At 34.5% G+C, this 13,585-nt stretch overlaps 1 protein-coding gene across 2 annotated transcripts in view; it reads right to left on the bottom strand.

Annotated features, from left to right (window-relative positions):
• The window catches only part of LOC145673464 (lysosomal alpha-glucosidase-like), a 264,976-nt gene that overhangs the window by 201,012 nt on the left and 50,379 nt on the right, over window positions 1–13,585 (bottom strand). For both annotated transcript variants that reach the window (XM_081743185.1, XM_081743184.1), the window contains exons 3-5: window positions 10,499–10,663; window positions 9,229–9,281; window positions 2,117–2,290 (exon numbers count right to left, since the gene is read on the bottom strand). In XM_081743185.1, coding sequence (XP_081599311.1) covers window positions 2,117–2,290; window positions 9,229–9,281; window positions 10,499–10,663 — 392 coding nt within the window. The remainder of the gene's footprint in view (window positions 1–2,116; window positions 2,291–9,228; window positions 9,282–10,498; window positions 10,664–13,585) is intronic.

Raw genomic sequence — 13,585 nt, 5'->3', positions numbered from 1 at the left:
CCGCCGGAAATCGAACACGGGATTATGTGCATGAAAGACACAGAGCTAGGAATTAGACCAGTGGTAGGACTTTTTCTCCTTTCGAGACATGATTTACTAAATATTAATATTTGGAATGATTAGTTAGTTTTCAATCGATGGGAATTAACCGTGAATTCGAAATCACTGAATTTGACGCTGAAAATATCTTGAATATAGGAATTCCTCTTTTGGGAATGGTAGGTATATATCTCAAAGTAGAAAAAAAAAAAAAACGAACTGCGATTGCAAGGACTAGATATTTCTGCTATTATCAATGTTCATTTGATTTGGTTTGGTTTACCATTCATTCTGTACATCATATTATATGTATGTTTGACTATTGTGTCTTCTTTATTTCAGTTCTAAACTGTAACGATGTTTTAAATTGGAGACATTTTGTGAAAACAAAATCAAGCAACCTCTTAAACACAAAAATAATATGTATACTTCTGTGCATAGTAAGATTATTATTCTTTCAGTGTCACAAATTATTTCCTACATTCTAAATTACTTGCGGCCCTTGGTGCGATCCCAGGTCGCGTCAAGTGGGCTTCGTGTTGGAGTAATAATTTAAGCAACAAGTAATAATTTGGTAACATACAGACGCTTGGAAGAAAGAAGTTATTCACAAAACAAACATTCTAATCAATACTTTTTATTGTTTCCTCCCACTTTCTTCATTCCAACATTTCATTCATTTCCATCATCTTCTTTAGTATATGCCCATAAAAAGTATTGATTAGAAATTAATTACAAATTACTTAATTGGGTGAAGTGGGAAGAAATATCATAAATACAGTATTAAGTCCCGTTGACTACATTTATACTTCAGTTTTTCATTAGACATACTTCCTGGTGTTCCATGTTGGAATCTCTTGATTTCATGGCTGGTAATATGACAATACCCCCCCCCCACAGAAAAAAGGAAAACATATTGCTTGAAAGAGAAACGATAGGGACAGTTCTTGAGGCAGTAAACATTCTTAAAAACTGCACCGATACGAGCACAAAATTAAAATACAGAATTATTTTATATTTTGATAATTCCTCTGTTTTGATCATAATGAATATTTAGGACCACAACCACCCAACTTTGGGAGGGCAAAACTCCCCCGATATTAAGAAAGAAAGAAACAATACTACCACCAGACGCGTATTTGTTCTTTGCGAGTTTGTTTTGTGAATAACTTCTTTCTTCCAAGCGTCTGTATGTTACCCAATCAATTGAGTCAAGCGCTGCCAAGCGGAGGAATTCGTAACTATTACAGAAGCTGACGATATACCAGTTGCGGAACGAGATGCAACTGCAAGTAGGCACTCCATGTTAAGAGATAGGCACTCGCCGCTATATGCTCAACATTACTGCTTCCAGTGGCAACGCTCGCTGCAACTGGAAATGTAAGTCTCTTTCTTTCTTTCAGTTTTTTTTTAATTCAATTTTTTAGAAATGCATCAATACTGTCTTGTGTTCAAGAGCAAAGGTTTATTTTTTACTTTAATACCTAAAAATATCTTTAGTATTAAAAAATATCCGGTTGCACAACCATGCAACATATAATACCAGCCGCCACTGATATACTCAAAGCTAGACTATGGGTTTAACCGATAGGTTACGTTACGAGTACACCGTGTCCTATTCGAACTTAGGGTTGAAGGTGTTAAATGCATTCCTCTAAGATATTACAAGCTAGAATATCAGAAAATAGTGATGCATGTTAATATACAATTAATCCAAATAGCACACGTCCGCACTCCCTAACCTTATACATACTTGCTCGTCTCTGCTTGCTGTCGCTCTCTCTAAATTCTGTGCATTTCGATTAGCGACAACCAAAATTAAATTTTTAAGTGTCTCACATGTAGAGATTATGTAACACTGACAAACGTACACTCCTCTTATGCGAGAAGTGATTTTCCGTTTATTATTTCTCCGTTATTCAATTATTTCAGACTTTTTTTTAATAGATCTTAGCACCGATGGTTTTGGTCATCACGCAAAATTAGGTTAAGATGGTATCTATCTAAATTTTTAAGTTTTAAGTTTTTAAATTTTTAGGTTAAATTATAAGTCACTGAAAGTGATCTTTCTTCTTACCTTCTTAACGGCGTTATAATGCCAATCCCCAGTCATCCATTTTTGGTTATTTACCCAAGCAGAAAGTGGTTTAGGATCTGTGGGTATCCCAACAATGTTCAAGTTATCCAGTCGCAGTTTCCTTCTGATATCTGCATCACTTGGAGCGTGAGACACATGAATAGAAAGTTGATTCTGAAAAACAGAGGATTATGTTATTTATGATATACGTAAATAAGCTTTCCCAACATTCAAAGCAAAGGACTTTTAATACATATGCATAAATAACAAATTAAGCAGCTTTTTTCAATAATGGTTTACAGGTAGTATCTACTTCACAGTTAGAAATGTGTGTGTCAGTCTTAAAAGTATTTACGTCATTGTTAGGAGCGTGCGTATCAAGTTAAAAGCACGCAGATATAATGAAATGAAAGCTGGAACGATAAGTTTATATCAAATGGGGAGATAAGAAATGATTGACAATAATGAAATGAAAGCTGTAAAGAAAACGCAATAATCATATCTTTTGGAGCGGAATTCGAACTTATGACAGATCGGTCTTCCGACCATCAGATGTATATCTACGAGACTTATTTCTCAACGGTTATCGCAAAATTTTCTGATCACAACGCAATGCAAATAATGAAATAAATAGTATAGCTCCTATGTCGACTATCACAAACTAAAACTACGAGAGAAATGGTCAAGAAGAAGCAAGCAAACTTTCCGAGTTCAAGATTCGAGTTGCAGGGTGATGAAGTACGTTAATCATATATTGGCTGTTTTGAAGCAGTTATTTTGCCAAGGTAGCAGAAGGTCTCATTCCATATGAAGTCGATTTTTGGATTATTAAATTTAATGGACATAACTGAGAAAATGAATTTCAAACTGAAGTAACTGAAATTAAAATCAAGTAAACGATTTAAACTATCTTTCAAATCATAAAATACTTTAAATCAATTTTTCCGTTTACACATATTTCTTATATTTTTGTATTACTTATGAGTTATTAGATGGTACTGATAAATTCAAATAAAAATAAGTGTAAATGCTCTCTTAGTCACACAGTTAGTTGGGGAGACCGGGGTATTCACGAACACTTAAGCTTTGATTATAAATAAAAATGTACCTATGTTCGGGATTGTCCCAGTGGTTGGGGTAATTACAGTTGGGGTAATTATAATTACAAACAACTCAAGTTAATGAGAAACACGACCAAACTTCATCATCCTTGAAACTGTTACAAATGGAAGCTAATAGGTAATAGGCTAAACAAGTACTCTTATGTAAGACAAATTCAGAAATGACGATCCATTAAATAAAATATTCATTAAAATGAAAACATTATTTGGAATTGTAGAAATCACAGATATACACATTAATGTTTTGCTGCCACGGACAGTATTCTTTATTAGTTCAATGTTCAAATGCAGTTAATGGTTGAACAAAATTGGCTAACTGCTAAAGGACGCTACTAGGCTAAATAAATTTGTAAAATACTCTGTGAAGCACACACAGAAAAACATTGCATCCTATGATGAAGGGCCAGATATCTAGAATAGGGTTACTGACTAATGGAATAATGAAGTAGGCTACTAATGGCCTAAAATAATAAATATAGCAAACTATTCTAATTAATAAACCTAATAACACTTATTGCCAAGACATCATCTATTTCCCAAACCAATTTCATTAACTTATTACTTACTTTTCAATAAAAAGGAACTATTTAAAACTTTTTGATAATTTATTTCATACCATGGGGCAATCCCGAACATTCTGTCTGGCATTTCCGCAAGAGACGCGATTTTATTGTTAAAGTTGAAACTAATTTTTGAGTGCATACAAGCAAGTAAGATTACAAAGAATTAGTAATCTTTTCAATTTTTTTTAAAAAAAGGAACTAAAAACAAAAAGAAAAAAGAAAGAAAAAATAAATAGGGCATGATTTAAATTTTGTTTTAGGCCTACCTTTTCAATCTTAGAATCTTTTCATTAAAAAAAAAAGGAAATAAAAACTAAGAAAAAAATAAAGAATAGGGCATGATTTAAATTTTGTTTTAAGTATCATGCCAATAAAAGGTAAGCCTCGCCTCACCCTAACTGAGGCCAATCACAAAAAGAGGAGAGAAATCGTACAATATAGATAAGATAAGAGCCAAGTTACTTTCTCCAGTTTCTTGAATCAACGTTATAAGTGAATCGAGGAAAACAACAAAAGTCTTGTTCCTGGCAATCCACTCAATTGACTGTCACCAAATATATGCTACGCTTTTCCAGGTCTCTCCTCTAGCATGTAGCACAATCGTCTGTTTTCTAACAAGCTTCCATGGGCATAAACTTGGGTGTTCAGCATCACCCTAGTGTTCGCGAATACCCCGGTTTCCCCTAAGCATGTCTGAAAAAATCGTTCGTGATTGGGAAAAAGAAGTAGTGACGTGACACTTTTGGTTGTCGCCAACTTGATCTTTAATATGTCAGATTAGTAAATAAACTAAGATAATTTTTTATTTTCGCTGTTCTACGTATATTTCTCTACTGGTTATTTAATATCGGACTTCCGAAGAGAAATGAAAATGAAATGAAATTTTTGAGTTTTACGTCCCACGGTTATGCCGGTTAGGCTAAAGGAGACGGTGAAGATGAGAGATGAATGAAATGGTGGAATGAAGAAAGTGGGAGGAAACGGGAGAACCCCGAGAAAACCCACGCACACGGTGTTTGTCCACCACAAAGTTCACTTGGCGGGCGGGTTTGAACCCGAGACCCCTAGCACTTCCGAAGAGAAATCTAATTGAATTTATTGACCGCGTCTATACCTACAAATCCTAGTCACGACTTCTTTTCAGTTTTATTGAAAAATAGGAAAGACTGAGAAAGGGATATAGTAACACCATGCCGTAAGCGTCGGTGGACCACCGATGGACAACTAGCGACATCTCGCCAAAAATTTGCGGCCCCGCACCGACGATCCGCGGTGGCCCCTCTTCCGTTTTGAAAATTATACCACCAGCGGCAGAGACGCGACAAAACGCCAATGAACCACAAAATTACTCCACCAAAATATGTCAAATCACCTATATGTGTGATTTATTTACATTAAAGTGAGTCTAAAAAACACTTTAAAGAAGTATCAAAAAAGTACTCCGGAAGAGACTCGAACCACCAACCTTATAATTACTAGCCGGGTGTTCTTCCGACTTTGCCACGGGGGGGGGGTGAAGGAAATGTCGCTTGTAAATGGATAAATCGTTGAGATCTTTTTACTTTGGTCAATCAAAGTGCTTCTTTAACCGTGTATATTCGAGGATAACTGTTTGGGATAAGATAAAATGCAATTTTATAACAAAATTACGCGTGTCTATTTACTTTATTTCATAGTTCTCCCATATTCACTTTCTAATGGTCGACGACAGTTGCCATCTAAATTCATACAATTATCGCACTTATCTCAACATTTTTTACTTCATGATGTTGCAGAGGTTTCTTGACCCCGGGAACTCACTTTAGAAGCAATTCGTCTGAAAAAATATATATATATACAATAATAGCCGCCTGCATATGACTGGCGATAGTTCGTGTTGGTCCATTCGCGATTCTCCGCGACGAATTGAAGGAGCGCGAACCAAAACGAAGTCCTCGCTGCTACGCGGTGGTAACTTCAACACCCTGGCTCGAGATATCTGTTTCGACTCGACGAAACCCTGCCGCCAGTGGTACACAAGCGGCAATCCTTCGACGCGTCGCTATATCGAAGATCGACATTTACTCGCAAGTGGGCCACTAGGTGTTGGCGACGTTTACGGCATGGGGAAGTCAAGAGGAAGATAGAAGAGGGAGATGAAGAAGAAGGATCATAGAAGAAAGAAAGAGGGCTAGAAAGGTCTTCTAAAGAAATCTATTATGTTGGAGATAGGGAGAGTCCAAAAGAAAATGTTGCAGGAAAGGGATGTTGGATAGTCTACGGTAATACAGAAGAAGATAAAAGAGGAAGAGAAAGGAGAAAATAGAAATGAAGAAATACAGAATAATTATGAAAATATAATAAGGAAGCTTAAATAGATATCAGAAGATGTTTCATATCCGAATTTTATTACTTGAGAACTAACTCTGAACAGTTCCTGATGAGACACGTTCCCTCATACTACTCTGACCTGAATCCAGGTAACTACGCAAGTTGTAGTTACTCTGACTCAACCCAGATGATGAGAAGTACTAATTTAATCATTTATCTGTTATTTCTGAATATTAAATAACTTTCATCCAGTGACTGATTTTAAGCGGTGAAAGACAGAAATAAATTCTAAATTATACACATATCAAAGGAACTGTCATTATCTCCAGCCTATTCCGCTGTTTAGGCTTGCCTTTCAGAGCCGATTTGGTTTAGTTTGGGGTTAGTTACCTTCACGACCTCGGTCATGAATCAGATATACATATGCTATAGTAATACACATACATAACAAATGTTATTATTTTATATTAACTTTAGAATTTACCACTTAAAACTAGAATTATCTGTCATTCAAACACGCACACACACATCGGACAATGTATTGGTAAATAGGTTAAGATTTGCTTTGAAAGAAATTATTCCCTAACTACAGTTTTGTAATATTTATTACACATATTAAGAATAAACACAAGAAATGTAATAGTTACATGCAAATAAGTATACATATAGATTTATCATTGTACATAAAATGTTTTTATGACAATCTAAATTCAATGTAGGAAAGAAAAAAGTACAGATTAACATTGGGAACATTAAATCGTATCTCGCATATTAAGAGGGTTTTTCTTTAAAAAAAAAAAAAAAATTGTCAAACGAGTTCTTTTCTCGTTGTTTCGGATATTTTATTCCACGTGTCTATACTTCACCTATTAGGCGTTCATGTACGTAGTCTCCTTCACTTAAGGGGGCCGCGTTGGCTCAGTGGTAGAGCGTTCTGGTGCTTGGGGTCTCGGGTTCGATCCCAGCCCCCGCCAAGTGAACCTTGTGGTGGACAAACACCGTGTGCATGGGTTTCCTCGGGGTTCTCCCGTTTCCTCCTACTTTCTTCATTCCACCATTTCATTCATTGCTCATCATCACCGTCTCCTTTAGCCTCACCGTGGGACGTAAAACTAAAAAATTTCACTTTATTTTTCCTTCATTTAACACATACATATCGTGATTACTTATTTATTCCACACTGATACATATTTGGTCTATATATATAAATATATACGTGAAGACACTTAAATTTCTATTATTCGATTTAGTTAAACTGAATCGTTAATTTTGATATTTTGTTCTTTATTTAGTCAAAATTGTTATCACTTACAGATTTCACATCAAAGTCATATTCATATAATTTAAGAAGCACAACGGATTCATAAGGTTATTTAGTATGATAGAGGATACTTGGTATTATATTTTAGACGTTACTAATCACATTTGCAATACAATCACTATCACTGAGATGGAACATTATTTGAATTTTGGAGATTTGCACATGACAAGGGAATTGAGATACGACTATATGGGAAGGTTCCACGTTTACGGGATTAACGATATACTTGAAGATAGTTTCAAGTTATGATAACCTGCCTTGTTTACATGCAGCATGCGATTAATGATATATTAAGATATTAATATGCACACATAAGTTAATCACATTACCAAACCAAGGATGATATTTAAATATAGGGCGGTAAATTCCAAATTTACGTTTTACATTAGTCGAATTTACGAAATTATGGCAACAAACAGCAACCGTTCGGAGTAGGTAACAAGACCCATTATTTACATTAGTCAAAGTATTTCAACATTATACGATTCTCTTTAGTATCACAACATACATTTAGTCATTTTCTACAATTTCAAATTAATTACCCCGCTCAATAAAATTCTAAGTTGCACCACTATTTCATGTACAACGAAATAAACTCGACCATACGATGGATAACCGCACGACACTATAAACATGCTTACATCCTTACAGCTTTCGAAATAATAAACACTAGATGTATCAGGCAGGTACGTGAACTGATCTATGATACTAAAAATTTCCATAGTTTGCAATCCAGATGATAAAATCTCAATAATTAAACGAATACTTATAGAACCATATATTTACACAGAAAATTCATCTCTATGGCACTACATTGAAACAAGAATGGAAATGATGAGTACCTCAAAGGCAAAATTCGAAGCATTTAATCAGAAATGGTGGAGGAAACGGAAGCAAAGTTAAATCGTATATTGGGCGATCGCTCACAACTACAGCGAGTCAACTAGTGATGGAGGGAATGCGGCGTAGGATCCAAACCGCGTAGGAACAAAAAATTCAGCTCAAAACCTGTTTGGATTCTACGCAGTTTCGATTCTATGCAGTTTGGATCCTACGCAGTTTTGGTCCTACGTCGTTGTCCTGAAGTAATTTAAGTTTTAATCATGTGCTCAAAGAAAATATATTTTTTATTACCTATTTAATTTGTTTAACCTGTGCAGCTATCAATTAGGGTTACATTCATGGACTCTGTACGACCGAAACTGTGTAGGATCAAAACTGCGTAGCATCCACACTGCGTAGGATAAAAAATGAGTACGATCCACACTGCATACGACCAGTTCATATAGTTTTATATATTATATATTTATACAATTTTGAAAATGGAGAAATTATTATGAAAATGGAGATCCAGATCGAATAAGTGTTGTCGATGGTATACAATTACGTTAAATTCATGCTAATTTGTCTTCTTGTGTTTCTGTAGTAAAATATTTATGTCTAATCTTTTTCATTTTATTATTATTATTATTATTATTATTATTATTATTATTATTATTATTATTATTATTATTATTAGTAGTAGTAGTAGTAGTAGTAGTAGTAGTAGTAGTAGTAGTAGTAGTAGTAGTAGAAGTAGAAGAGGAAAATTGGGCATACCCTCTTGAAACTATTACGCTTCGCCACTGGTAATACACATTACGGTCAAAAATTATTCCGACTCCCTCAAAATTATATTACCTCAACTGTAGCTGAATGTTACATGTTTTCTGAACTCATTAACCAGGTAGGATGCTGGTATTGTGAAGCAATTAAATAAAAACTCCAATTTAAATTATTAAACTAATAATTAATTACCTTATTGTAGAAAACTTCTGCTTCAAGATAATCATCAGGGTTTGCACCGTCAACTGCAAATAAAACAAACATGTGTGTTAAGTAGTGAATGTATAGTTAAAGCAAAAGAAATGTAAAAAACATCTTGATGTTTGATTATTGACATTATTTCTAGTTACAGTTCTTCACATTTTTAAACAGTCCTTCTCGCGTTGAGTTGATTTTGTGGTAGACAAACACTGGGTGCGTGGGTTTTCCCAAGCTTCCTCACACTTTCTTCATTTCAACATTTCATACATTATCACCGTCTCCCTTAATTTTGAAGCACAATCCTTGGACATAATGGGCCTCATGGAGAGTTGTTTTGACGCATGATTAGCATCATACTAAAGGCCTGACTACTGCAGGAAACATATGTTAGTAGAACTTTCAGTATGGCACTAATCACTTGTTAGAACGACTGTGCATAGAGGACTATGCTTTTAAAAAATTAAACAGCTAAAATGTTGTAATAACAAAATACATTAATTGTTATAAAATTGAAACAGACAGCAAGTGACGTTATTATTATTATTCTCAATCCTAATGGATTATAATATTTTAAAATCGCAGCTCTAGGATCTTTTCGACTAAATAACTGAGATTGCTATTATGTCAAAATTTAATTAAATAGAAAATAGTTTCAAAACGTTTGCTGCAACCAAAATGGCATGGACTTGAGTCCGAATTGCCAGTAATAAATTGAAACTTTTAAACTACTGGTATTAAAGTTTTACAAATAAGTAATCATAGAGGCGCCATCTTCTACTCTATCTACATTTATATAATTCACAGTAAAATGTAGGTTGTCTATAGTTTAAAAAATTTTAAATAATAAAAATTCTGGTAAATATGAGTTTGAAACGGTGGCACTTATCCGACCACAATTTTGTCCGTTGTCCTGATGTTATTGCTCCTTTGATTGGTTGATTGACAATCTGACCATATAGGCCCAATACTAATAATTAATAGTAAAAAACTCATGTTCTTATGACGAGATATAATGTTCTTTAAACAAATTTTCAGTAGAGCTATCATTTATGTTAGCAAGCAGTTCTTGATAGATTTCAAGATAGTTTTATTTAATGTCAATTTTATTCTTGATAATAAACCTTCTTGACGTTTCCTCACTCATATAACTATACAAATTAATATGTGCCATTTGAAGTATTATTTTGGAGTTTAAGTAATACAATGATTATAGTAATGATTATTTTTATTATCGTGTTAACTTTTTTTTGAAAATACTCACCAACTGGTGACCAGAATAATTTCCCCTGACTCTTGAAATCTGATGTTAAAGACATGTGTAACACAAGAGAGATTCTTTGCGTTTCCTGGTTAAATTTCTTGTGTATTTGAGTAAAGGCAACGTTTCCTTCAGATGTTGGCGTTACATCATGAGCGCCTCTCACAACTAAAATTTAAAAATGAAGAAAGAAAAATAAATAAATTATTTTAAGAAAAACAGATAACAGTTTCGATGTCAATTCAATTGACACACTTACACGCCAGGAGCGTCATTTCAGATTTTGCTTGGGGGGGGGGGCAAGACCCCTTGATATTAGTAAAATTTCGTGTTTTTCACTGATTTTCTACTATTCTATTGATAAAATCTATATAAATCTCAAACTCAGGGGGGCAATTGTCCCTCACTGCCCCCTTAAATGACGCCCCTGTTACACGCATTGCTTTCGTTCACATTCAGTGCTGTAAATATGGTTACAGTATGTCAGCGTTTATGTTATCATTTTAGTGTAAACTCTACCGTCCGCATACGTTCTCCAAAACTCCCTGATTTGTCCGCATTTTCTAAGCTCAAGTGAATATACTTTTTACACGTGAAGATATGTTTGGCAATTTGAATTCAAAGAAAGATCATACCTACTGAAAAATATGAATAAATAAAGTTAACATGATATTGTGCAAGAACTCTTGTTTAATTATTTTACATATATTTCAAAATATTTTTCATGAATAAATGATGAAACTAATCATTCTCTTGTCGAAAGTTTATTATATATATATAACGAATTAGATGGAATTGAGTCCGCATTTTGACACTTTAGAATATGAAAAACAAAGGCAACCTTATACAAAATGTATATGGTACCCTTATACATTTTAAGATGTCTAAGAACAATATGTACAGTAAATTCATTATCATACTTTATTGAATGTATCAAATTAACTATTCGTCATCAAATATTTTGTATTTAGGTGTGTTTTGACATTGACTCGACATTTCTGGATCAGTGTTATAATTGTTTTTGGCAAATGGTAAAGTCATCGGCGCACAGTGTAGGGTTGCCAATCGTCCAGCATTTTACCGGAAAGTTCGGTTTTTGACCTCATTGTCCGGCACCCGGCACGACCTCAGAACCGGACGTTAAATGTCGGTAATTTTTTCGCTTACTAGTTCTGTTCTCTGTTCTATTCAGATTATTTTGGAGTGACTAAAAGAATCGTTTTTCGATGAGCATGATTAAAGCAGAACTTATAATTCGCTTTGGTATCGACCTGTCACGCGAATTTTGCTGAAGAGCTGAAGGCAGCATTTACTAAACTTACCAAAATTGTTGAAAGTCAACAAAAGTGCATTTTCAAGAGCGCAGCTAGCACTTCTTTATCCTCAGCCACATATTCCAATTAAATAATGCGTCCAGATCCAATAAAAGTATGTACTGTGAAGTAACCCATAGTTATGTGTACTTCTGTCATAATTTGTTAAATTTAGTCATCATTATTTAATTACGATATTATGATAAAAAGGCCTTGTGTCCATCTTAAACACAAACTAAATACAACTTTCTTACAAGGCTGTCTATAATCTTTATTATAAATTAACTAGCAATGTTATAGTTTCGGAAGTATATCACTTCCTTCTTCAGACTACTACTCCAACTGAAATCATAAATAACATTACATCATTTGTTATCTCTACCAATGAAGAATCACTTTTCATTAAAATTCAATATATATCTCCATTGTTGTGACATTTTAAATTCTTAACAGACATAATACATTGTTAACAAATTTATATTTCTTTTAATATATTAACTAAAATAAATACTAATTAAATACCTAAATATTAACATTTTTACCTGAATATTGAATACTAATTAACTATCTGAATATTGAAAAAAACATATAAATAAATTTAACCCTATATTCAGTGGCTTCCGGGCTTAAGCCCCCCCCCCCCGAAATCACTTAGTATATAAAGTAAATGAAATATCTTGCAGAATTTTCACATTTCCGGGCAAAGCCCCCCTCCCCCCGAAAGTTAGCAAAGCCCCTCCCGAAACAAAATCGTAAATACGCCACTGCCTATATTATAATACAATATAACCGAAGCTGGTGCATGGTTGATGGCGATACCTTCTCCGCCTTTAGACCTTCATTTGTCAAATGAAAGCTTTCGAATTGCTGCAGCCTTACGTTTAGGCTTAGCAGTTTGTGAGCCTCATCGCTGTCCAGCGTGTGGGGATGAGGTTAACCAAAGTGGCCTGCATGACCTTTCATGCATGAAGAGCGCTGGTAGATTCGCCCGACATTCCTCTGTAAACTATATAATACTACGAGCCCTCAACACAGCTGGTTTTCCTTCAATACGGGAACCTTCTGGTTGTTGTCGTTCGGATGGAAAGCGACCGGATGGGATGACACTGGTTCCATGGATGAGAGGTAAATGTTTATTGTGGGACTTCACATGCGCTGATACATACGCTCATTCAAGTCTCCCTCTGTCAGTAATGAACGCTGGAGTTGTTGCTAATCGCAGAGAAGCTGAAAAGCAAAGAAAATACAACAACCTTCTCGAAAAGTTTGTTTTCACTCCAATTGCTATTGAAACCAGCGGTGCTTGGGGTGCAAGAAGTCTTGAATTCGTTAGGGAGGTAGGAAGAAGCATTTCTTGTGTTTCCGGCGAAGTTCGCTCCACATCTTATCTAATACGGCGCATATCCGTTTCTATCCAACGAGGTAACGTCTCGTCGGTCCTTGGCACTTTACCACCTGGCAAGGAATTGAATGAGGTGTTTATACTCTGAGAAGAATTGTTTTATATATAATAGTTCCTGGACAATAGTTTTTCTTTTGACGTTATAATTACATAATTATTTCTGATTTAATATTTCTTGTTTCCGACCATGAATCGACTTTAATATGTTCTTTAACTTTCAAATTAAAACATATATTAAAAATGAATAGAAACTGTTTACCATCGTGTTTTTGAAATATAGTTTGTGCTTTTAGCTAATAATATTTTCTGATATATCAAAGAAATACTTTCATATTATTCTCACAATACTGTATATGCTTCAGTTACAATAACAGT

This window comes from Thermobia domestica, chromosome 16 (genome assembly GCF_964235325.1).
Source record: "Thermobia domestica chromosome 16, izTheDome1.hap1.1, whole genome shotgun sequence".
In the NCBI taxonomy this organism is placed as follows: Eukaryota; Metazoa; Arthropoda; class Insecta; order Zygentoma; family Lepismatidae; genus Thermobia; species Thermobia domestica.
This window is presented reverse-complemented; position numbering and strand designations above follow the sequence as displayed.